Source organism: Populus alba, chromosome 10, assembly GCF_005239225.2.
Source record: "Populus alba chromosome 10, ASM523922v2, whole genome shotgun sequence".
Taxonomy (NCBI): Eukaryota; Viridiplantae; Streptophyta; class Magnoliopsida; order Malpighiales; family Salicaceae; genus Populus; species Populus alba.
Window position 1 is genome coordinate 6652635 of NC_133293.1, and position 27102 is coordinate 6679736.

At 34.3% G+C, this 27102-nt stretch overlaps 3 protein-coding genes across 5 annotated transcripts; 1 reads left to right on the forward strand and 2 right to left on the reverse strand.

The window, feature by feature from the left end:
• LOC118045373 (amine oxidase [copper-containing] zeta, peroxisomal) lies at positions 1-6265 on the reverse strand. 2 transcript variants are annotated; one of them, XM_035053979.1, is made up of 13 exons: positions 6105-6265; positions 5770-5943; positions 5589-5698; positions 5192-5497; positions 4661-4773; positions 4221-4551; positions 3912-4127; positions 3560-3796; positions 3103-3288; positions 2078-2218; positions 890-1158; positions 491-572; positions 1-337 (listed from the first exon to the last, which is right to left on the reverse strand). In XM_035053979.1, the coding sequence occupies exons 2-13, from the start codon at positions 5813-5815 to the stop codon at positions 215-217; spliced, it is 2160 nt and encodes a 719-aa protein (XP_034909870.1). In that variant the 5' UTR covers positions 5816-5943; positions 6105-6265; the 3' UTR covers positions 1-214. The 2 variants fall into 2 exon arrangements, with proteins under 2 accessions (XP_034909870.1, XP_034909869.1); XM_035053978.2 differs by having other exon boundaries at positions 5770-6225.
• Positions 6266-10428: 4163 nt separating this feature from the next.
• On the reverse strand, positions 10429-11082 carry LOC118045374 (large ribosomal subunit protein uL15x). Its single transcript, XM_035053980.2, has one exon. It carries the CDS (start codon positions 10994-10996, stop codon positions 10556-10558), a length of 441 nt encoding a protein of 146 aa, XP_034909871.1. The 5' UTR covers positions 10997-11082; the 3' UTR covers positions 10429-10555.
• Positions 11083-16875: 5793 nt separating this feature from the next.
• Positions 16876-25292, forward strand: LOC118045375 (ABC transporter B family member 26, chloroplastic). 2 transcript variants are annotated; one of them, XM_035053981.2, is made up of 18 exons: positions 16876-17762; positions 17850-17977; positions 18131-18173; positions 18423-18467; positions 18587-18709; positions 18794-18897; positions 19096-19150; positions 19249-19319; positions 19474-19576; positions 19803-20013; positions 20694-20767; positions 21101-21157; positions 21238-21312; positions 22755-22829; positions 22909-23190; positions 23318-23382; positions 23462-23522; positions 24660-25292. In XM_035053981.2, the coding sequence occupies exons 1-18, from the start codon at positions 17262-17264 to the stop codon at positions 24738-24740; spliced, it is 2154 nt and encodes a 717-aa protein (XP_034909872.1). In that variant the 5' UTR covers positions 16876-17261; the 3' UTR covers positions 24741-25292. The 2 variants fall into 2 exon arrangements, with proteins under 2 accessions (XP_034909872.1, XP_034909873.1); XM_035053982.2 differs by having other exon boundaries at positions 17703-17762; positions 17850-17988.
• The last annotated feature ends 1810 nt before the right edge of the window (positions 25293-27102 follow it).

A 27102-nucleotide genomic window follows, 5' to 3' on the forward strand; every position in this document is an offset into this window, starting at 1 on the left:
TGCCCCCAATAAATGATCTTATTAACGGAATTTCAATATATAGAAGTTGTTGTTCGTGGAGATGCGCCAATGACAAAGGTTTGCCATGCATTGCCAAGCAACGGTGCATATAATAATAATAATAATAATAATAATAATAATAATCAAACAGCACTTGCTAGAAGTTGGGACAATCGCTAACTTGTTCAAGGAAACGTAAGTGCCACCCAACTGTTCAGAGCTTAGCGAGAAGCCCATTCTGGATTGGCTTTGCAGCTACCACATTGTCCTTGAGATCCAGATCAGATGCACTTGGAGGGACATCTACCGCCGGTGAGCTGTTAAAGAACCCATGTGGCTGCATAACGAACAGAATCAGAGCAGCAGGATCACAAGTTTGCCTCATTGGTAAAGAACTCGTACTTTAACTCCATAAAACATGCAAGAATCGCTCTAGAAGTGCAATGATGTATGAAAACAGATACTGTTATTACTGAGATGAGTAAAATACCATAAGCATAAAACCAATTCGTTCCACCGGCATGACGGGCCAGTCTTCTAGCCGAGGAATGTGTGTAACACCAAATACATACCTGCAATATTTGATATCATGATCAGAAAGATCTCTCATATGTGAATAAACCAATGATCTGATGTATTTGCATGGCAAATGATGCTTAGCGTGCTGTATTTTCAACACTTTTTGGTAGTTCGTTAATACCCTATTGTATGATTTATCCAAGACAAAGTGTATGCTACTGCATCAGATATACAAAAGCACGTCTAATATCCAGTGTAGAGTTTCGTGATAGAAAATCAGGATATTATTTCCATAATCAAATTGATAGTGCCAATACAAAATGAAATTGTTTCTCTTATAGAAACAAGAAATATCGGTAAGTGGACTGACCAAAGAACTACATCAGTTTCTTCAAGTGATCGATTTTGCTTCACCCAAGTAGCCAATCCCTCACCAACACGTGGATTCTGATTAGGAAACTCGCCTCCAGGATACATTTCATCACGTGCATATGGCGTAACCCAAAGGTTATGTTTCAAGAAAGCGGCTCTTCTCAAGAATTTTGCCTCAGAACCAGCTAATGGTAAACAGTTTGAACCAGGCATCAGCTTGAAACCTGTTAGCTGCCCGCTCCGGTTGACAGTTCTTGTGTTTCTGATCTGATTTTATGAAATGAGGAGCACAAACCAAAGCAATCAAAGATGGGAATAAATAGTAAAAGATATGAACAAGTCCTCCCCAAGAAATAGACCAAGAAACAACAGTTTAAAAAAAGAGTTAAAAAGACGGTAGCAAAAGATGACATCATTTCAATTTATACAGCTAGAACAGCTGCAAATTAACTAAACGTTAGTATGCATTACAACCTTCCAGGAGACAAAAGTAACAAACATATCGTTCATTCAAAGCAAATCTGACAATAAAGCATTTGCATGTTTAAGCACAAAAAATTCATGCACAATCCAATTTTTCAAATGAAATGTGAAATTCCAAGACAAACATCATGGCAGTATGAGCACTAAAAGTTGCTTGACATTGATACAGGAAAACAAGTGAAGCAAACTAAATTCTCCCAACTTGCACCCAGAAATAAAAAAATAAAAAAAACATTATGGAACATAAACCAAAGCATACTTTTATTAAGGATATAGCCTAGTAAGCAGAACATCTGCTTCCCCAACAGTTATGTTATTTGAAAATAAATTGAAGTGTGCATAGGGGACATGCTAATCTCAAGACGTTGCACCAATCCAATCAACCTTACCGTCCCGGGGCTTGTTTAGAAGTGTGGTAGAAGTTCTTTTTCAAAGTGCTTTTCGCTTAGAAATATATCAAAATAATATTTTTTTTTATTTTTTAAAATTTATTTTTGATATCAGCACAACAAAACAATCCAAAACAAAAAATTGAAGCTAAAAAACAATTTCAAAAGCACAGTTGGACTACAATGACAAACAAGGCCTCACTCTCTGCATATTGCCAAAATCAACCTTCATTGTGCACACTATGACCATATGACAAATATTACAATTTACCCAAAATGAAAAGGAGAGTCACAATGACGGCAGAAGTACTTACAATCCAATGGCGAGCAGATAATGGATTACAATCTCGCATTGCTTGTAACTCAGATCTGAGCAGTTCCTCTTCAGCATAGAATGCATTGTTATGGACATTATCCTTTCCTGGTTCTTCAATTTTAACATTCACCTCAACGACCTATAAGAAGTTAGATAAAGAAAGTAGACATCCCTTAGTGAGCATGAAAACATAACAGCAGTGGAAATTAATATAGTCACTTGGAATACAACTCTGTAATGGGACAGAAGAAGAAAACAAACTCTATTTGAATTAGTTAATTTTCTTTTACTTTGATATACTGTATTGCGACTTGGTCTTCATCACACATTTTTTTAATGATATTAGATCATATAGCCTGGAGAGAGGGACCAAAAGAAAAAAGGAAGGGACATAGAAAAAATAAATAAATCAAGATAAGCCCAGATTCCGGTGGACAGTTTCAGCAAATGCTAAGCATAAAGAGTTCGAGAAACCACAACAATAACAAAATATCCTAAGATAGCCAATGTAAGAGACACCTGATATTCTACCTACTGAAAAGAACTAGCATCCCTGTTAATAAATCAGGAAAGCTGCTTGAACATAAAACTCAAATATCAATATTCCAACTAATAACATGTGTCCATGAGCCATAAAATTGCCTAGAATTTACCCTGAAGCACCCATGATTTTTTCCCTCTCAAACCACTCAAATGAGGAAGTTACAAACAGACTCAATCTTGGAGAAGCCATCTAGCACAGTCTATCTTGACCAACCAAACCTAAATTAACATTAAGTCATGAAAGAATGACCAACAGCCTTCAAGAACGCTACCACTATCGAACATATTGACAAGTACTCAAACGACCTCCCAGAAAGAGCAACTTATGGGACAGAGATGAGCCAGAATTAACTAATCCTTCAAAATGTCAGAATGCAGTAGCTCTTATTCACAAAAGAAATAAGGATTTAATTGATCGTAAGAAATATTAAAATAAGCCTATCACAAAAATTGCAATATTACAGTGGATCAGAGACTTACCTGATTGAATGTTTCACCAGGTCTACAATCAACAGCCATATCCATACGTGCCACAAAAAAGTGTTGATGGACAGGTGCGTACAATCCCGGAGCAATTGTTGTTCCATATTTTCGAGTTTCTCCAGGTGGAAGTGCTCCTAAGCTAAGAATTCCAGTTAGTTTAACCTCGGCTTCAATTTTTCCATCCTGAAAGAAGGAATGACTACAGGCATTATTAATACATTAAGGAACTATCTTTTGACAGCCTCAAGGAAAAAACTCTAAAGAAGATAGCAGTAAACTGTAAAAGCACTGCAATCAAACAACCCCATTTTTCCATCAAGATGGTAGCTGAGCATCACAGCCACATTCAAAGAGCTTTGCATAACACATAAGATAAAACTACAATCAAGAAAAGACTGAACAATCAAGGATTTATGTAAAGCAAGCAGATTATATCACCAATTGACTGACTTGCCTGATAAAAGTGCCAGAAAAATCCGTACTCATAATTAGCAACCGTGCACACAAAAGACACTGAAAGCCTTCTAGAACGTCGGACTTCTGCTAATCCTGTTCTCCAATCCTGATGCTTCCATAAGATCCCATGATCCTCTTCATGTAAACAAACACAGTTCTCGATCGTTTCAACACCTCCTGTGAAATTTGTAAAGTGTGCATCGAAGTACTTTATATAGCCTAAACAATCACAGCCCTGCAACGTCCACTTTATTCAGTTATTGAGTAGCGCAACATGGATTCTAAAATTTTAAACTGATGGAAGAAAACTACTTGTAAAAAGGGAGAGGAAAGAAAAAAAAAATTCTCACCTTCTTAAGAGAATGTGCATTTTTACCCAGTCCATCTTCTCCAGCATCAAATGCATTCTTCCTATAGTGTGGGTCATTAGGATCTCCATAAGGGACCACCATCTCAACAAAACTTAACCTGTGAGCCACAGGTCTCCGACCTCGACCATCATCAACATATGCAACGGAATAGATGACTAAGCCCTCCCTGGGTGTGAAACCAATACGAAAATTCCACTGCCAAGGAAAATGAGAGCAGAAAAGAATACTGATCAGTTGATTTGTAGCACTTGGAGAGTTAGTTATGTAGCTCTACAAACAGACAAGCACCTTCTGCCATTCGATGAAGTGCCCACTGACACGAAAACTTGGACCTTCAGGTTGAATGATCTGTAGGGGTTTAATATCACTTCTATCAACACCTCCTCGAGTTTCGCCCGAAGTATAATTTCTCAATGGATCAGCAGGCGGTAGGGGAATCAGTTTACGGTCTTCAAACTCAATCACAACCATATTTTGCATATCAACAAGAACATGGATTCCTTCAACCGGGCGGGCATAACCATTTTCCATAGGGCAGTCACTCTCAGTTCTGCAAAAGATAAGAGGTTTAGCAAGCCTGCGGCTAGGAGCATCAGAATCACTGTGATATCCAGCACACCTGGAAAAAAAAATTGGGAACACCCAAAATATTATAATGATTGCAGGGGGATACACTGGAACATAATTTTACAGAGATAATTGGTGTCAGTGCCAACAAAGAAACTAACCATGGGTCCACCATCACAAGATCCATGTCGTCAATACCCCTCTTTTTCATTGCCTCGCGAAATGGAGGGAAATCTTTCACCACAGCTTCGCATTCAGCATATTCCACAGCATCCTGTAATTTTGAAGCAAATGAAAAGGTAGAATCCGTTATGTGTATTATTCTATTTAAGATCACAGCAAAAACTACCTCAGATTTTTTTTTCCAGGATTCAACAGACCCAACTGGAACTTTCTCCCTATTCTGATTATGTTATAACCTTAACCTAACAGTTGATCATTTAATATGTAGCCGATACAAGAAGAGTGGTCGTTGGAGACAGGAGCTGTCTGCATTACAAAATCTTTTTAACAAAGGCCAGGCACTCTTGTAAAGTTCAAAATGTTTCACATAATTCACCCTATTTCCAACAAATTTAAATTTATGCCATTATCACAGACAAGTGACAAGTACTTAACCAAGTCTAAATTCTTGATGAAAATTTCATTTTTTTTAGCACAGCAGCCAGAGCTAAAAAAGGGTCTTTACATACCATGGGAGGCTGAACATTCGGAACAACTTCAGATGAAATGACTTTGCCCCTGTGGTGGCCACCTCGAGTTGTTGCTCGAACTTCTGCCAGTTCAACAATCCATATGCTTGTCTCATTTGACCTTTTGTTGTAAACAACAAGTCTTGCTCGTCTCGGAGGAAGTTTAGTGGGAATCACTGGTCCACCTTTCGTTCTGGGAAGTAATGAAGGCTGGAAAGGAGGAAAGAAATACGCATCTGCCAATGCAACGACGTGCTTGACCGGCTCCACCAAAACTACTTCCACAAATCGCATGCTATCCCTCACCTGCCAAAAAAAAAGGATTGAAGTAAACAGTTAATAAATTCCTTTATGGAATCAAAGTTAGTATAAGTCATAAATTTAGTTTAATTAAAACCTCAGGGGTTGCTCCAGCTGCCCTAACAGTTGCCACTGCAACAGAAATCTCAGCAGCAGTTAGTGGTTCTAAAGGGTGGCAGGTTTGCGCCCTCGTCATTATCGTAATCCCTGTCCAAAAAAGATTTAAGATGAGACGAGAATAATGGAATAATTTTCAGAATGCAAGTGTGTTGAGTTACCTTTAGTATTAGGATCAGGTGAGAGGGAGGAAACCGGACGGATCATGGAAACCGAGGTGGATGATCTGTTGGTGATGGGATCCTGGGAGGGATCGGTCCAGCTCTGCAAGACCCCATCTGCTGCTGCTTTTCCAGCAGCAGACGCAAAGGAAGTAGGCGTCGCCTTTTCCTGAGCTGTGGCCATTGTAAAGGGTTAGCAAGCTCACCGTAATAACTGTCACTGTAGTATTTCGCTGTCATACAGCAAAAAAATTCTACAACTAAAAATTGTGTAGCTCTAGCTAGCTAGCAAAGGTAAGGTAGGATTCAATTAGCTGAGTGATTTGATTCTTCACCTAAACTTTCTTGACTTCTTGCTCAAGCCCTTTCCTTCTCTTTTTATACAATACCGAGAAAGAAAGAAGATGGATTGGTGCGAGTGAGACCGAGTTGAGTTGAGTTGAGTTGAGTAAGAGAATAAAGAAGGATGATGATTTCGCTTTAAGATTTAATTGCCTACAGTACCCCCACCCTACCTACCCCTTATTTTCCTAAATTTTACACTCTGACCCTGGTGCATTATTGAAAATCTTGCCGTGTCCTTTTTTATTTATTTTATTATTATTATTTATCATAGTATTAAAAAAAAACAATTAACTGCACCACATCGGCAATAAAAGAATCTATGCATATTATTTGCAGCAGCTCGTTTTATTAATTTTTAGATTTTTTAAAATTAATTTTTTTAATTTACTAATATTAAAAATATTTTTTTAAAAAATATATATTTAATACATTTTCAAATACAAAGAATATTTTAAAAAGTAACTTTTAATCTCTATCACTGTATAAAAACTTTTAAAATTGCTTTTTGTACTTTTATTAAGTCTCTTTTATAATTATAATTTTTTATAAAAAAATTTTGTTGAGAGTGGGTTCCATTTTTATAATCTTTCACGTGTAAAGGGAAGCCACGTGGGATATCGGTATGTGGTAGCTAGGCTCCATCCAGAAAACGGATTATTGTCGGTGAATAAAACGGATTATTTTTATAATCCCTTGGGCTGTTTGGGATTGCGTTTGAAAAGCGCTTTTCATAAAATTTAAAATTTTTTTTTTTGTTTTAGCTTGGAAGTAATATGTTTTTGATGTTTTCAAATCATTTTGATGTGCTAATCTCAAAAATGATTTTTAAAAAATAAAAAAATATTATTGGCATGTTTTTCTAAGTGAAAAACACTTTGAAAAGCAACAGCTCCCAAACACTTATGATAATTCCTCGCGTCAAAATTCAAATGTATAATTGAGTAATGGTCAAAATTCAAGATTTCAAACCTTGAGAGCCATTGTTTACGGGATAAAACCTCAAGGCTACGTGGCTAACAGGGACAATATCTTGCAGAAATTAAGGTTATGTTTGATATCATGTTTGGTAGGAAATAATTTTTAGTTTGTTTCAAAATCTCGTTACAAAATTATATCAAAAGTTGAGATTTTTAACTTTCAACTTTCAAATTGTGAATTATAACTTATAATACATTTAAAACAAGTTTTTTCATGTCATTTTTACTGAATATATTTATAACTTATTTTTTTTATTTGTAACTTATTTTTATCATAAATTATTTATAGAAAATAAATTTTGATTATGACTCAAGATCAAAAAATATAATTCAAGAATAATATCTAGCAGACTTGAAGTTAAGATCATCGCGCTGATGTAGGTAGTATTTGAGATTGTGGTAAAATTTATTTTTAAAAATATTTTTTTTGTTTGTAAATACATTAAAATAATATTTTTTTTATTTTTAAAAAAATTATTTTTAATATCAATGCATTAAAACAATCCAAAATTATAAAAAATTATAAAAAATTTAATTTAAAGCAAAAACAATTCTCAATAATTTTCAAAAGCGTTTTTTAAACATAAAAATAAATATATTCTTAAAGTGTGTTTGTTTTTGTGGTTGATATTAAAAAAATAGACTTAGAAAAATCATTTTTAGTTATGATTCATTTCATTTAAATAGATATTTAATTAAAATTATAGTTGAAAATATTATTAAAAAAAACATATTAAAACTGCTTGGTTAAAGTTGATGTTGTGACTTAAATTACCTAGAAAGACACTCAGTTTTTTCTTAATTTGCATAGCAATTATGATACACTAGAATACAAACAATAACCCTAGCATCTTACTTTTTGTTAACTTGTGACCGGACCATTAAGAATATATTTTAAAAAAAATTATTTTTGACATGATCTAAAAATATATATAAAAAAATATTTATTTAAAGCAAAAAATAAATCAATAAAAATTTAATTTTTAAAAAAATACTTTTAAAATATAAAAACAAACAGGATAACTTAGGTCTACAAACACAAACATAATGTGTTTCAAATATAATCAAACACCTTATTTTTATTGCTTGTCTTGATAATATAAGCTGTCATGAAAACAAACATAATGCATTTTTTGATGTTAGAACACAATAAATTAACACGTGAGCAAAACTTTACCTTGTGATTGAAAAAAGAAGAATGTATTTTTTGAAGTTTAGAACACGATAAATTTATCTATGCATCTAGTAAGATCCTCTCTCACGATTCTCCAATTTATTCTATTTTTTAATGGAAAAATCATTTTACAGTTTAACTACAAAATAAGCTATCCCCAAATTAAAAGTATACCATATCATGAATTTTTTAGAGGAAAGGCATTAAATAGAAGAGATAATAACATGTGTGAACCTTGATAAATCACAACCGAGTGTCATTCGTGTCATCCGAGCACTAAAATAATATCCAATTAAACATTCATTTTTTTTAAAATGAAAAATGTTGACATAATTGATTGTAAAATTTCTCAAAATACCACACATCTTTCCCAGTTAAAGCTTTTCACCACCACACGAAGGAGAATAAATTATAAACTAGTCATTTTAATTTTGAAAAACAAATTAAATAGACCTTTTAATTTTAAAAACCAACTAGTCTCTTTAATTTATTTTTTATTTTATTTTAGTTTTTAGTTTTAAAAAATAAATAAATAATATGGAAAGATTGACAAGGAAAAAAAACATTTTTTGAAATAAAATTATATAGAATTAAACATAAGCAACATTGATCAAAAGACTAAATAATTAGTTTTTAAAGTTAAAGAACTGTTTAATTTGTTTTGCAAAACTACAAGAACTAATTTATAATATACTTCTGGAAGGAACATAGCTTTTCAGGGTGTGAATAAAGCATACTTTCATTTAAAAAAAAAAAAACAGGCACCGGTACCCAACAGGGTAGGGTGTGAATATTCATGTAAGCTAAAAATAGCAATACCTGTATGTTAAACCAATTTTTTGTTAGCTTGTTTTGACAGTATTGCTTGCTATTCACTAAACTGATCGCCCCCTGGCAGAGCTCACCATACAGATATTAACCTTACAATTGCCTTAAAGTCTCTAAATGCTGGTTTCCGTCCTAAATCCCTGGGAGAACCCTCCACGGACAGAGGAACCCTGACATTCGAGCCCTATAATTGATTGGACCAACATGAGAATATTTCATCGCCTCAATTTGAGTTCGTTCACTTCTATAATGGCTAGTGCAACTTAAACTTCGATTCCCACTAGAGATGAACAAACTCCTTTGATAAACCCAGTAAACCTAATGCTATAAAATCTGACTTTTACTCCTCAGTCCCCCCCATGTATCCAATACAAAAGGTATTTCCATTTTCCACAATGAAGGATTCGCAGCTAGAAACATTAAAACCGCAAGTCCACTGGATGAAATAAGACAGCTCTGAAAACACATACAAATAGGCCAAAATTCAAGCACGCCAATGAGTCAATGACAAGAGATGGATACCAAACTCAATGATGGAAGAATATTGCTGGCAGGCATGGTTAGACTGCCATGCCAAAGGAAATTTTACAATTACTCGAGCCAAAGAGTCAATGACAAGAGATGGATACCAAACTCTACGATGGAAGAATATTGCTGGCAGGCATGGTTATGATGCCATGCCCTATGGAAATTTTACAATCACTCGAGAGTGACTACTGATTTTCTATTTCCTTCCCGCAAGCAAAATGCGGGAGAAAACCCACCAAACAGCATTAATTTATTGAAAAATGAATTTCGGGTGTGGATTCATAGAGTCCCTCAAGTCTACTGCAATGAGCTAGTCAATACATGACTACTGATTTTCTATTTCTTTCCCGCAAGCAAAAGGCGTCATGATTGGAAATCAAATCTGAGCAAATTCCTATAAGAATCTTGTAAACAAGACACTTAACGAGAGAATGTGACAGGGCATATTCCAAAAGAAACCAACTATCGAGTGAATGTGACAGGGCATATTCCAAAAGAAACCAGCACTGAGAAATGAATCAGACCCAATTGCATTTTCTTGCAATGCATACAAACTTCAATTGCCTGATTGGAAACGAAACTTTCAAGAGCAGTTTCATAAACAATTCAACTCAATAAAAAATATTCACAGTAAAAAATTGAATGGCAACTAAAGATTTTTATATCCATGGCAAAAAGAACCCTCATAAACAAGTCAGCATTAGGAAGAGTAAGGTTTCATATTCACAAAGCACCACAGTGAAATTAGCATCATCAAACAATCAATTCAATTCGACCCGGCCAAGAATGCAAGAGACAAAGCCATAATTAAGCCAATACCAATAGATTTATAAGAAAAACATAAAGTATCCATAATATCAAACGGTCCAACAGTATCACTAATCTCTTGAATTTAACAAAATCAAGGACAGCACAAAATCTTAAAAACCCTCACCTAAGCAGTAAGCACAACAGCCCCACCAGCCTCTTTAATCTTCTTCTCGGCAATCTTCGAAATAAGCTTGGCCTTGACAACGATTGGTTGCTTCTCAGGCAAAACCCCCTTCCCAAGAACTTTGAAGTACCCGAACTGAGTGACATCGATCATCGGCACAGTATCCTTGGTTGCCTTGTCCTTAACATCCTGAGGGACCATGGACCATAGCTTGTCGATGTTCACTATCGGACAGTGGAACTTGTTGCGGAGCTTGTGGAAGTAACGCATACCGACTTTGCCAAAGTAACCAGGATGGTACTTGTCGAATAGAATCCGGTGGTGGTGCATACCTCCAGCATTACCACGACCTCCTGGGTGCTTCCTGTGCTTGCCGATACGTCCATGACCAGCACTGACGTGCCCTCTCTTCTTCCGGTTCTTCTTGAAGCGGGTCGTCATTTTTTGGTGAGAGGGGTAGGTATCTGTTGTCTAGGGTTTGAACGGCGGCGGAGAGACCAGAGTGAACGGCCTTAGGGTTTGGGAAATATATAGATATGCGAAAGAAAATGTGTGGGATTTTTTGTTGACGATTTTGTCCTCCGGTTTTGGATGTGGCAGCGGCAGCCGTTAGGGTTTCAGTAAATGGGCTTTAAATAACTGGACCAGAAATTCTGAACTGGGCTTCCCTCTCGTGCTCGTTCCACTTCTTTTTCTCTTGCTTTTTCCTTGTCTTTTGTTTATGCTCACAGTGATTAAAGTTTTTGTATTTTCTTACGATGCAGAATAGAATAAAAAAAATAAAATTAATCAGTTAATTCAAATGTATAAGGATCATTGTTGATGAGCTGAAAAGATTTCTGGTAGGAAGATTGAAACCTTTTTCATGTATCGGTAAAACTAGATGTAAAAGACTTGATGAACCTGAAAATATCTACAAAAAAAATATTCAAAATCTTAAGTCATATAATATTTATTCAAGTGAAAAAAAGATAAATATTTTCCAAGCTTAAATATTTTGTTGAAATCAATTATTTAACACATAAAAATATATACCATCATGTTTTTTTTATATAACTGTAGCATGCTCTAGGTCATTTGTAATTAAAATAAGGAGTATTATAGAAAAAATATAATGATTAGTTCTTTATGAAACCAATCATTTTAAAATTCATAGAATCTATATCAATTACTTATTGATTAACACCTTCATTCATGTATAAATTTAATATGAAATATTCGTTTGTAATTTTTTATTTTTATTAGCGTGAGTGTTCGGGCCAGCTTGCGCGTACCTCGACTAATCCCACGAGCCCTGAAGTTAATGACCATGTAAATCTCTAATAATTATGAGGTTTATGAAACTCGAACCAGTAAACTTTAGAAAATAAAACTAGAACTTGATTAATTGAGTTGCATTCTCAATACTTATAAAAAAAATTTCTTGATAGATGAGGAGATGGTTATCTCTTTGATAGACTCATAAAGAAATAATTTTCCTTAAATAATAGATTTCTTGACTTACTACTAAATTAGTTCAATGATATTAATTAATTAGTTATTGTATGTAATTTTTTTTTTAAAAAAAATAGAAATATTGTTGATTCTTATATTATTCGACTATGAAATATAATTGCTATGATTGCACGATCTGATAAATAGAAATATTATAACAAATAATAAAAGAGATTATTACACTTGGATTTGTCAATTGTCGTAGTTTGAGTATGCCTGCATTAATGGGTAAATAGGAGGAAATTTTACAAATATTGAAATAATACAAGTTCGGAGATATCAATCTTAATCCTAAGTAAGTTAAATCCTTACGAAATAGGAGGAATGTTTTGTCCTCACAGGAAAGAATGAAATGTTTTTGTTTTTATGCTTTGCTGAACAAACAATGTTAGACCCGTATAGTTAACGAATCTTCATCCTAACTTGGGTTCCATTGAAGAATCTTCACATTTACCACCGAGCCCTTTGATGACCTCGAGTAATGTTAATAACAGCCACACGCAAATGAAATCCAATCAATACTCGAAAATGACTTGAGGTGTGTTTGATGTTGTGTTTTGGAAGTATTTCAGTATTAGCATAAAATTAATATGAAAATATCAAATAATATTAATTTAAAATAAAAAAATATAAAACATTCTTTTTAAAAAAATTTTATTTTAAATTAATATAGAATTTTTTATATATTTTTTATTTTAAATTAATATTATTTTCATATTAGTTTTGTGCTAATATCAAAAATAAATTTTTTAAAATAAAAAATATATTTTGACGTGTTTTAAAATGAAAAAACACTTTGAAAAAACAATTGCTATCACACTTCCAAATACATTCTTTATCGAATGTATGAAGTCATCATCAGGCTATCAACAATACTAATTTTCCTTGTACTGATATCATTTGGAATAGTAATTTCTTGAACAAAATAATATTTGACGTCAATGTATTTTGTATTTTTTATAAATATTTGGCTTTTTATTAGTTATGAGCAGTAACATAACCATCACAATATATAATTGAAGATGTCTTAAATTCCAAATAATTTAAGAATAAGGTTTATATATCTAATATTTGGTTAATCTTTTTATTCAAGCAATTTGTTTTTCTATTTTTGGCCAAGGTGACTGGTAGCTCGAACCTAAAAAAAGGTTTATTTTTTATATAGATTTTGGAACTATCAGATACTTAAATAAATATCTTTTTAAAGAGAGAGTGTAATGATATTTTAAAGAGATGCTCTGAAAATATGTATGCAATAAAGATTGTGAACCTAGCTTTTTAAAGGAATCTCCTGGTCATTATAATCTATGAAGCTGTCTTTATATGAAGAGAAGAGGTTGAAGTGTTATCTTGCTTTGATAGCATTTAAAAAAGGATAAATATCTCTTACACATTATTAATGATGGATAAAGTAACAGGTTCCTATAAGACTTTTATACACCTAGGGATATAGAGAGATTGTTATTTTTTTTACCTTAATTGTTTATGTTAAGAGTCACGACAAAAACAAACAGAGTCTTATAACCTAACAGGGAGCCTAAAAATATCATCAATTTTACATCCATCTAGGCTCGGCGAGATGTCAAGCCCAATGATATTGGATCTAATAGCCTACCACGCTTATATATACGTGGGCTTGGTATGTAGTTGAGCCCAGAGATATTAGGTTTGGCGGTCTGCTAAACACATGTGTACACGAGTTTAGTACGTAGCTAAGCCTAAAAATATCAGGTCATCACTTTACCTTTGGTCCTTTTATTGAACATGGATTCCAGGCAAAAATAACATAAAACACATTGATTTATTAGTAGCCTTCCAAGTCTTTGTATTTACTACACAAAGATTTTGAAAGGTTACCAACCTTAAAAAAAGTCTTTTTACCTAAAAGTTGTTTGTCACATTAATGAGAGACCTTTTAACTTCCCTACTATATTTGTCTTTCCAGAGCTTTTGGGATTCTTTATGGCCATATGTCTCACCCTTTTTAAGAAAAGTTCATTAAAAGGATTTTCATCTCTTATCTTAAGTAGAGACAAGACTAGAGAAGAGATAGAGGGCTAATCCATCATTATCGATGAACTCCCTATCCTTAAAAATACAATGGTGAGAGCCAAAACTCCTACAGAAACAAAAACTATGGGTAGTCATACTCTTCTTCCTTAGGGTCAAACAAATTTGACCTCTCCTAAAATGACTGCAGGTGTCATGGCTTGCTTTAAAAATAATAAGGGTCTCTATCCCTGTAAAGACCAATGTTCTAGCCTCAATCATAAAGGCTCATATAAAGACATTTCCTTTGCCTCAACTACCTTATCTATAAAGGCTACAATAGTTGGGGTCTTTACTTGGGTTATTTTTTAAGAAGCTGAATTTAAAGATTTTTTTTTTGCCTTGCTCTTGGTAAATATCTTTTCAATTTCTCTATCTTGACTAATAAGAAGAGACAACTTATGGAGGTTGTTATTGGTAGAAGGAAAGGCCTTGGAGAGACTGACCTCTAGGTGGTGAGACTACTAGAAAGGATCCCCACCATTTCATCAGACATCTTAATAATGTCTTATAGGATCTATCATTGTCATTTGGCTTTAAGTTGACAGATGGCCTTCAATGTAAAGAGCTTTCTTGTTTATCCTTGTAGTTTAGTTTTATGACCGTTATTATTAACACTTGTTTTTGGCACATTTTCTTAATGTGCATATATTCTAAGAAGTGTTGAATGACCAAGAGGAACCATATAAGACAAGTCATTGCTAAAAATAGTGGAAACCAAGCTGTCTTTAAGTGACGAAAAGAGGATAAAGCTATTGTGAAGGCTGAATTGAGGAGCCTCAAGGTGGTTTAGTTATCACTGAATGAACAAATATAAGGTGTTGTTCTTCAGTTTGACTCCAATGATAAACTGCTTCAAGTCGCTTATAATCAAATGGATATCCTGAAATGGAAGATTTTTTAGGTGAAAACCACTTAAGATGATCTGATGGTTAAGCTTATCACTGTCAGGAAAGAAGCCTAGAGTTCTTAGGCTCAACTGGAGGTTTTGAGGAACTCTTACGAAGAGCTCTATGAACTTTTTAAAAGGTTTATAGCTTTGTCTGAGACAGTTAGATACAAGATCTTTCTTGTCATGTCTAATATGTATTTCTTAAATCAATCAAGGGGAATGCATGTAGACTTTAGTGTTGCCTTCCATCTAGTCCTGATGCTTGATTTTTTGGATGTGTTCCTTATCAGGGTTGTTGCTGCCCATCGTGGAGAATATCTAGTTGGGGAGCCCGAGTTAGATATTCTATTCCCTTTCCCCCATCCCCTTTGCTCATGTATATAGCCTCAGTCCTGTGGGGTTTATCCATGTAACATATATTTTGTTTTATTTTATAAATTTTATTATTTTCATGTTTATATTGACATGTGATGTTTATATAGATCTAATGCCCATAATAAAAATTACACGGGATTCAAGCCCTTAAGAAAAGTTTTGAAATTTTGTATGGGTCTAACACCCATACTTAGAAAAATATCGAGGAATTCCTTAATTTGTACAAGTCTAATGCCTATACTAAAAATTTTATGCAGGGTTCAAAAGCCCTTAAAAAATTGTTAAAAATTTGTATGGGTTCAACGCCTATATTTAGAAAAATATTTATCAAATTTTGATAGGAATCGAGCTTTGAATTTTGCCTAACTTTGGTAGGATATGCCCCTTGATTGAAACCAAGAAGAATCCAAGTTATAACTGTATCTTTATATTTCCAACAAATCGTTGAGATGGCGCTGGGATCACACAAAAATTGGTGTTATTGCATTGCAAGGATGAAGTCAATTTTTTTTGGACTTGTGGGGTTATTGCCCTGAGAAAATTACGTCAATCCTTATTATTGAGGTCACTTTTATCCCATCCTTGAAGAGTTATGCAATCGTACTAGGAAGATCATGCCAATTATTTTCATGGTAAATTATGCAATCGTACTAGGAAGACAATGCCTTCCATGATTATTAACCCATATCAAAGTTCACTATATAAACATTATAAGAAGATTTTATTTTTTCAATGTGAGATTAGAGACCTATTAATATAGATACTCTGTATTCATAAGAAAAAAATTGTGTCAATATGAAATAAAAAATATTTTTAGTTTAAATACTTAAACTTAAAAGAAGAAGATAATATCTTTTCAATGTAGAGTAAAAAACCTTTGAAAATAATAATTTTTTAAACTTTATTATTTACAACAGTTACATCTCAAATTTGCGCTACCATCTTTATAAATAACCACTGTGCTTCCCATTAAGGGTCCGTTTGTTTACCTAGTTGGGGTTGTGCTTCGCTATAATTATAGAATGAATATCATTTAATTGATAAAATAACCAAATAATTTTACACGAGTTTCAGTGAAAACTCTTTCTTGAACACTAGTTAAGAAAAAAACTGAAAATATTTTTTTTTCAAATTACAATTATAAAAGTTATCGCAATTCTAAAAAATAGTAATAAGTAGTTTATTTTTGCAACCCAACTGCGCTTCTAAAAAATCTTGATTTTTATTTTTGTTTTAGATTAGTTTTTTTGATTTTTTTTTAGATTGTTTTGATATATTAATGTCAAAAATAATTTTTTTAAAAATATAAAATATATTATTTTAATATATTTTTAAATAAAAATATTTTAAAAAATATTTTATGAAGAATTAATTAAAAAACACACGTGCTAATGGCTGCAATGAGCCCGAATTTTTGGCACCTCACGTCCAAATAGCAAGCAGGGATCGAGCTCTATCAACAATGTACCTCTAATCCTCTCTTTCTTATGCTCCTGGCGTCTATAACTCCACGACAACAAAACATATAGCAGTAAAAAACAGCAACTAAAAAGCTCCCCCCTTCTTCCTTAAACTCAAAAAGCCCTAATCTAGATGTCGAAACCAAACGAGCCAGAGATGATCACTGGTTCACGGAGAAATTAATTAAAGAATAAAAAATTGATTTGGAAAAGGAAGAAAGAAACAGTTTACAAGGGGCTAGCACCGGCTTGGTAATTAACCAGTCTAATAACCTCTTTATTTTTAATCCAATGGTTATTAATGACTCTCAAATAATTCAACTGAAGACTTGCTTAAGAAACACTCCTTGGCAACCAAATTTCACAACGCAAAGTTGCAGAAAGAGAAGAAAGCGGTGCACTCCTCTTACTTCTCCGTTTCTTCAATCATATATCCATGGCCGTGCTGATTTGCTGCAGCAATGTCAACTTAATAAAGCCTCGCCTTCTCTCTTCGCCCCACCACCACAAATATAAGCAACGTCGTCTAATCCGTACCTGTAGGAACCTCGTCCGTTTAGACACCGGTACCGGATTTCAATTTTCCCTTCATAATAATATTAATAATAGAAGAAGACCACTTCCCCCAAAATCTTCGTCTTCTTCTTCATCATCATCAGTAAACGGCTATGGCAGTAACATAGAACAGTATTATGGAAGCGAGCAGCGGGTGGAGAGAGAGGAAGGTGTTGAGTTAAACGAAAGGATTCGGAGATTTATCGAGTTTCTTCCATCAATTTTGCCTGGAGGAGACTGGTGGAGCTTTTCTGATGAGGCGGATATTAAAATTTTGGCCAAACCGGTCACCATGTGGCGTGCACTTACTCGCATGTGGCACCTTGTGGCTCAGGATCGTTGGGTCATTTTCGCCGCTTTTACTGCTCTCATTGTTGCAGCGGTGCGTGTGATTTTCTTGAATTTAATTAATTAATTTTAACCAGTAGGAGTAGTGCTTAATTTGTGCACGTGCTTGTGGTGGGCTCAGCTTTCGGAAATCGCAGTACCGCATTTCTTAACGGCATCGATCTTTTCAGCCCAGACTGCAACCGTTGCAGTATTCCACCGAAATGTGCGTCTCTTGGTTGCCCTATGTGTTGTAGCTGGAATTTGCAGGTTAAAATCTTGTATGGTCAAAAATCCCCTTCTCCTGTAGCTTGCATGCTAATAAAGCATGGCCGTCTGATATATAGTTAATGCAACAATTTCCTACATTGAGGTTTCAATTTGACAGCTGCTGACATTGTGCCTTGTTTATTTGAAATTCAGTGGAATACGGGGTTGTTGTTTTGGCATTGCAAATATGATCCTGGTGAGTCACTCCCTGGTGGTTAACCTCTCCGGTTTCTAAACTAGCATTTCACTTGTTGGTCCTATCAGTTGTGTTATGCCAATGCCAGAGTTCATATCGTTGGTAGTTCCGAGTTACATTCTAAAATTGCTTGCTTAGCTTAAAGAAGATGTTTAGACTTGAGTTTTTCAAGATACTACTAGAGAAGAGCTGTTTTGTGAAACGCTATCTCCCGTGAAGTATCGTTCTGACTTCTGTAGTATTTTGTAGGTGAAGCGAATGAGGGAAACATTATATTCTGCTCTTCTTCTCCAGGTTTGTTATACTCTGATCAGCACTACTGCTTTGTTCGTCCTCTAATGCGATTCCAGGCAGTGCTTGTTTGGATATAATGGTTTATGGATTAACTTATGATTGTGGTGTATCTATTGTAGGATATATCATTTTTTGACAATGAAACAGTCGGTGATTTGACAAGTAGGCTTGGGTCAGATTGTCAGCAAGTGTCTCGTGTTATTGGCAATGATCTTAATTTGATATTGCGCAATGTCCTACAGGTTATTTGCTGGTAAAATCATCAGTAGTTATTAGTTTGTTTATAATATGATGATTGAACTTGTGTTCCTTTTGCTCCATTCTAGGGTACAGGTGCATTGATCTACTTGATAATTTTGTCCTGGAAACTTGGTTCGTTCACACTGTTGATATGCACAACTTTAGCAGCAGTGATGCTGATCTACGGCCAGTAAGATTTCTTGAGCTTTTTGCTAGAAACATGATGTGCTTTGACTCTAGATTAGTGACTTCAACATGCAAGGCACACAAATTTAAAGACCAATGATTTTGGCTAATGTATAATTTGTATCATCCCCTCTTTTCTATTCATGGACTTATTTTTGAACACTGCTGATTATTACTTCAACTTGGTTTTCTTTTTTGTTAGGTACCAGAAGAAGGCAGCAAAGTTGACTCAAGAGTTCACTGCTTCTGCTAATGAAGTAGAATAAAACAACTCATCCTTTAGATATTGAAGGAAACAGTTCGTTTTTCTTCTTAATGATATCATAACAAATGGGTTTGCATTATTTTTATGTAGGTGGCACAAGAGACATTTTCTTTGATGAGGACAGTTCGTATTTATGGAACAGAAAAAGTTGAACTTGGAAGGTAAATATGCTTTTGAATCCTGTACATGCTTGAGCACATCTGCTTTTTGGCTTTGCAATTCCCAGAAAATGGAAAACATTGCCATCAGGCATACATGTTTTTTTGCAGCTAAATTGATTCTGGCCGAAAAATGCTTTATATCATTGGTCCATAGGTACAAGCTGTGGCTGGAGAAATTGGCTAATATAAGCTTACGACAAAGTGCTGCATATGGATTTTGGAATTTGAGTTTCAACACTCTTTATCACTCAACTCAGGTCCATTTTTCTATTTTTTAAATCTAGTCTGTCATGTTGTCAATTTTTCAAACAAACTATCTTCTAACTTTTGAATTTGAGTGGTTTCATGGAAGTTTCTAGTGTAAGGTGTTCATGATCCACTATGAAAGTTAATGCATCTGGCCTTGAAAGTATTAGTAAACCTAAACTTCGTGGTCTGGTTTTTAGTCTCTTCCTGCTTATTTTGGCAGTTTTTATTTTATAGGTCATTGCGGTGCTAGTAGGAGGAACGTCTATTCTGGCTGGTCATATTACAGCAGAGCAACTTACAAAGTTTATATTATACAGCGAATGGCTGATATATTCTACATGGTGGGTAGGGGATAATTTATCATCCCTGATGCAATCCATTGGGGCAAGCGAAAAGGTCTTCCAATTGATGGATCTATTGCCAAGTGACCAATTCTTATCAAAAGGCAAGCAGTTTTGAACTTTGATAGGATCTTGCTTGCTTATATTCTTTTATTTTGTTCTGTTCCTCTTTCTTGCTCTTTTGGATACATGGATGAATCCATCTCTTGTGAGATCGCAGCAATTAAAAGGGAGATGCATTCTAACTCCCCACTGTGAGTTTGAAGCATCAGTGGTTTCCAAATTGAGTATCAAAGATTTGGAGGACAATGTGTTAATTCAGTGTTTCTTAGTTGACACTGCTGACATTCTACAATATCTGGGTAGTTTTTCAATGCAAACCTTTCAGACATTCTATGATGATTTGATGGTTTTTTCCTTCAACTAGGCACTTTGGGTTGGGAGAAACTTTGTCCAGAGTTGGACTGATGAAACAACTCTTAAAGTCTCTGACCAATAGGCCTTAGAGACTGCCTTGAGATATCATCTGCTAAGGTGTATCGTATTTGCACACATGTAGTTTTTTATTTATTTTTCAGCAATATCTAATTCCATAGAACACAAAGGAAAGCTGCCACTTTGGCTGCCAAAAGATTGCATTCAGAAGAGAACTTCCTTGCTTGTATTTTATTTACTGGTGAATTTCCAGTTATAATAATTTGATTTTTTAGATTTTGCTACTGTTCAGGATTTAAGTTATTTCCATTTATATTAGTTTGATTTTTTAGACTCTACTGCTTCACAGGATTAAAGTTGCAAAGGCTGATGGGACATATAGAGTTTGTAAATGTGGCTTTCTATTATCCTTCAAGAGAAATGGTATGTTTCTTAACTTCATCATCAATTATACTTCTGCCTCCTGATTCCATGTCCATTCTTTCCTTAAGACATACCCTCTCATGCTTCACTCTTCGTTGACTGTAAATAGCGCTAAAACTGTAACTGCATAGTAGTTCCATACCCTATATTGCAGTGAATGCTCTCCAAAAAGAGAGTACTTTGAGGAACTGTATGGCTATGGGTGAATGTGAAAGGAAACAAAGTGGAGAGATTTTTAGATGTCATATTTACTTTTTTATGTCGGGTTCTAATTTTCTGAAGTTTGTCATCATGCTGCTTTGAAACAAAATAATCATTTTAGCATCTGAACAGGTTCCTGTGCTGCGACATGTAAACATTTCAGTGCATCCCGGTGAAGTGCTTGCAATTGTAAGAATGTTTTTTCTTTGATTCCAATCCTGCTTCAATGACGATCATTGCTAATAATTTGCTCATCTAATTTCTCTTAGGTTGGTCTTAGTGGTAGTGGGAAAAGCACCATAGTGAATCTGCTGCTTCGCCTTTATGAGCCAACAAATGGTCAGGTAAAAGTTTTGACATGTGACAGGACTCCAACAACTTTTATTTATTGTCTGATATGGAAGGATTTGGTACTTTAGAATTGAATAATCAACGTAGAAGAAAATGTGGAAATCAAGGTGAAATCTTATATTCTGTGCTACGTGTTCCTCTGAAGGTGTTTAAATCTCAGTTGTTGAATAGAGGATTGATTATTAGCAGCACCTTTTTCAAAATCAAGTGTAAGACTGTAAAAGGAGAAGGTAAAAAGTCATCAAGGTTCCTTCTCTACTTCCTGATGTAGAGGGATAAGCAAGAAAAAGCCCACCTCTTTAACCCCACCCCCACCCCCACCCCATCCACCTGTTTCAATTGATCATGAAAATAGATGTCGTAGGTATAGAAAATTTGTGCTCATATTGTTACACCAAAGCCCTAAAGAGTCCTATCCAAAAAGGGATAAACTCCAAACAAATAAATTCCCAGTAGCAATAAAGTCCTCCTTAAATGCCAATTTTTTCTAACTTTCTCTTTGTTTTTTTTTTGGAATGGAATATATATGAGATCCCTATAAATAGCATCATGTTATTTTCACGTCTTTCTTATTCTTAAGCAAGTCTACAAGAATGCTTAATTGATCCATAATTTTGTGTTTCATCTTTCGTGTCCTTTCCTTTGTTTTGAGAAATATGACGATCAATTCCATTTTTTATTGCAAATAGAAAACTTCCTAAATAAGGACAAAATAAAAAATTAATAAAATTGCAAATAATTTGGAGATAGTTTTCCTGCTTGTACTATATCAGTTTAGAGGACTGGAAAAACATGACCTTGAACTCTGTTTTGTGGAAGTAGAGGTATATTCTAAATTGGTACGTAAAAAACCTCCAGTTTGCATGGATAACACATAGAAACTGATTTTTCCATAGGGATTATTAAGTTACCATTAGTGATTGGTACAACTAGTGCATGGCTCTCAACTTTGACTTACAACAACTTTATCCTCCACATCATGCTTGGTGATATTTTCTGTAATAATAGAGGCCTAGAATGATTTTTTTAGTATTCTGAGATCGAAGAAGGATAAACAAGAGAATTCACTTCTCAAATACTTGACGAACCCATCTTGCACCAGAATTAGAGATTCAGATGATGTTCATGTTTCGTGTTTCTATTAAAGGTTGCGCCTGCTTCCTTTGTCCTTTTCTTTTCTTTTCTTGCATTTGAAAAAGGAAACTTGACCATGAAGTTATTTCCCCCCTTTATTCAAATTTAGTTTGGGTTCATTCAAGAGTTACACATTAAACATGGGCAATCATCATTTGATTTTTAATTTTGATGGATGCTTGCCTCTTGAAGATTGTAATGGGAGCTGTTGGCAGATGATACTCTTGCATTTTAATGATCTATTGATTAGTGCGGTAGATGAACAAATATGAATCTTATGTAATTGTTACTTTTCTTGCAGATTTTAATTGATGGCTTCTCTCTTGGAGAGTTGGATATCAAGTGGTTAAGGGAGCGGATTGGATATGTTGGGCAGGTGCTTCGTTTACCTCCAGAATTAATGAATTCCAGTAAACTCAAAGAATTTCCTCCTTACTATGAATATTTGTAAACAGGAACCAAAACTATTCCACATGGATATCAGTTCAAACATTAGATATGGATGCACACGGGATATAACACAGGAGGATGTTGAGTGGGCTGCAAAGCAGGCATATGCTCATGAATTCATTTCGTCCCTTCCCAATGGTTACAAAACAATTGTTGATGATGATCTGCTCAGTGGGGGTCAGAAGCAGCGAATTGCCATTGCTCGTGCTATTCTTCGGGACCCAGCCATTTTGATCCTTGATGAAGCCACTAGTGCACTGGATGCAGAGAGCGAGCACAATGTTAAGGTATCGTCTTTTGGAATAATACACGACAAATAAACCAAAACAAAAGGAAAAGAAAAGGTTGAGAGAGAAAAGAGTGGAATATGTGAGGTAAATAACTTGATGACTTCAATTTGCCATCTGCTTGTAGGGTGTACTTCGTGCTGTTAGAAGTGAATCAATGGCAAAGAGAACTGTAATTGTTATTGCACACAGGTTGGTCTTGGTCTGCTGCACCCACCTACTTTCAATTGTCTTAATTGAGAGTTGAAGTTTGCTTGTATTCTTTCCCCAGGCTCTCCACCATACAAGCTGCTGACCGTATAGTGGTAATGGATGGTGGTCAAGTTGTTGAGGTCAGTGCTCTGTTAATTCCATCTGAATTCCTAAATATTAACTCCATCATTATTTTGAAAGTTGGAATTTTCTTTTCGAACCTCTTTAACTATATGTTTTTTCCTGTTTTTCTGCACTACCATAGTTATTACTTGCTCACAAATAAAAAAATGTATCGAACCTGTACCTCAGGTAAAAGGGCTTTGAAGGCATTTATCCCATAATTTCTCAATGCCTCTGCAGTTTTTTTGTTGTTCTTTTTTCTGACGTGGGATGGCCAGTAGCCCCATGTTCCACAAGAGGACATTGTTGACACAGCAATAATAAGTGCGTTTGTTTTTAAGGTAGCTTTTATGGTTGTGGTTTGAAAAAAATAAGTTTTTAAAAAAGTGTGGTTAGTTGAATTTAGCTACGTGTTTGGTAAAAATTATGGTTGAGGTTTATGTATAGCCAAAAACATGTATAAAATGTTTGGTAGTTGTGTTGTTGCGGTTGCTTTTTAAAGTGCTTTTTACTTGGAAATGCTTCAAAATAATTTTTTTTATATTTTTTTAAATTATTTTTGATATCAGTGCATCAAAATGATTTGAAAATATATAAAAAATAATATTAATTTAAAGTAAAAAAAATAATTTTTTTTCAAAAGTGTTTTTAAAACGCAAACATACAAACAGAGTTTTACAAAACGCAGTTAACAAAAGCATGTAAAAATTGCTTCTAAAATACTATGTTTTAAACTCAATTTTTTAGTGGGTCTTATAATAAAAACCGCAATTTAATGTGTTACCAAATACCTTACTATGTTTTTTGCACTACAAACACAAAAGCTACAAGTAAACAAATGCCATGACCAATAATATTCAGGCATATTTGTTACTGATTGCAAAGTGGAGAGAAACTGTACCCTTGTTTCTTCTAGATTTTGAGTTGAAATGTTCATAGTTTACAATAGAGATTCGAGACTAGGATTAATAAGTAGATGATGGAAAAAGCCTATAGGTTTCTAGATACTTCCTTTCAAACTCGGGCAATTTTAATTTTGACATTTATCTGGTTGCATTTACCGTTCTTTACAATCCTACCGAGTTTATTTAGTACAAAATTTAGTAAAAAGGTGCAAGTGCCCCCATTATTATCCTTTCTTTTTCATCATGCAGATGGGCAGTCACAGGGAACTTCTCCATCAGGATGGGTTATATGCACGATTGAATAGACGACAGGCTGACGCTGTGGCATGATAACATGGCACGCTGACATATAATAGATGTACCAGATATTTCTTTTGATCCGTTCTTTCAATTATTCCGTCAGGCATCTTTTTACCACTGCCGGAAGTGTTCATCATCAACTGAAATTCAACTGTCTTGGAGCAAGGAAAGGAGATCCAGAGGGATAGCCTGAGAAGTTTCTGCTATCCAAGTCTGTAGAGTAAGAAAGGCACGCAATACAGAATGCTTACAGCTCATTGTTTGTTCTCCACCGGTAAAAAAGAACAGAACTTTACACCCCTGCTCTTGGAACTCTGATGCAAGAGTGTATTTTAGTAAAGAAAGATGTTTATTGTGTTTCCCTCATGGCCACATGAGACGTTGATTATACTGCCTTCACCATGAATGCAGTGATATATATACCAGACTTGGAACTAGTGAAAGCATTACTGTAGGTTTTGGTGAGTTGATCTTCATCATCTCCAAGCTGTAGTTGGGTTCCAGTTGATTTTCTTTATGAATTTTTTTTAAAGGTGCCTATCTTGCGATTTGGTATAAAGGGATGAATTGTTTGACCATAAATGCTTCTGATCTCTGTGCATCAATCACTAGATAACTTGACAAAACAGATTTGCATATAAAATGCAACGAAGTGGCTGCTGAATCCAATGTCCCCTGCTGCTCAACTCTGTGATTCCCACTTGTATTTTTTCGGCTTTTTTCTTTTAGAAATGGGAATTTTTTCGTGGATAATCGTTTTATACTAGTTAATCAATTTCTTTTTTCTTTTTTGGGGTCAACTTGCTCTCTTTTTCTATAATAAAGAGAAGGAAAAAGAAAATTATAATTTGCATTTTAAAATTCATTTTATTTTAAAAAATATTGAATTATTATTTTTTAATAATTTTATGTGTTTAAATAAAAAATAAATTATTTTCAAGCAAAAATCAGCACTACATACCCAAACACATAAGCCCACATCAATTAACTAAAAAAAGAGATTAGTGTTTTATTGTAAGAGTAAGAGTTTGTAGCTGCGTTTGGCATGCAACAGTGATAACATAGTGTTTGGTTAAGGCCGTGATTTTTATACGTGAGCCCTATTATCTGCGTTAAAAACACGATTTTGCTGAAGCAGAATTTACATGCTTTTGCATGCTTTTGCACATCACGCAAATTTGCACTGTTCATGCCAATTAATTTGCGTGAATAGTGCAGCATGCTGCACTATTGAAGCTAATTAATTTACATGGAGAGTGCAACATGATGCACTATTCGGGTTAATAGTGCGTGCTGTATTATTTGGTCGAACCGGTTTCAGTCCAAAACTTAAAATATATTAAAACAGGTTTGATCCAGTAAAATAAAAATTACTTTTTATTATTTTAATTTGAAAAATTAGGTATTTAATATTATTCCTACATAAAATAGACAAAGATCGCTTGATAGAATTACCAAAAAGCATCACTATAATTATATTATTGATTTTTATTATAAATATTACAGATAAAGAATAGTAATAAATTATAAATATTATATTATTAATAATAATTTAAAATTTGTAGAAATATATTATAAATATTGAAAAGCAAAAATAAATTTTATTTGCAGGGTAAAATTAAGAATTAATATTACTATTAGTATTGTTGTTATCATCATTAATAAATTTTAATTACTGTGGACTATAAGTACTTTCACTGTTTGGAAGTATTGGAGACTGAGAATGATTTTACTATGGTTTGTACTGTTTAAGTTTGCTTTTTGTTAAAAGCATTGTGGATTAGAGGAATGTAATAACAAAGCTATCATTAACACAAAGAGTTGCAAAAACTAAAGAAGGGTGGGGTTGTCTTTTTTATTGAGGAAAAAGTGATCAATTTGGGTTAGGGTGGGGCTGCAAGCACCTAGCGCTGGGTTGCCACACTCTGGGTGTTAGGGTTGGACCCGTGCGCTTGGTCACAACCCCAGGCTGCCAAGTCCTGGCAAGTGGGTTTGAAGAACCATCGCCTGGGGTGTGCAGATCCGAGCCCCAAGGTCTCCAGAACCACGTGTTGGGTCCTGCGTTAGGATCCAATTCTCTTAGGTCTAATGTCAAGACTGAAGGTTCTTAGGTCTTAGGTTTCTAGAGATAATTATTTCTATTATAATTAAAAGCATTGATATAAAAAAATATTATTATTTTTGTTATAATTAATTTTAAAAATAATATTATTTGTATTATAAATATTATTATTTCTATTATAGTTAAAATTAGGGGTGTTCAAAAAAACCGATCAGCCAATTAAACCGAAAAGATCAAGAAAAAATTAACAAAAAAAACCAAACCGATAGAAAAAACCGAATAAACCGATTAAAAAATAAAAAAAAACCACTTGATCCGGTTCGATTCCAG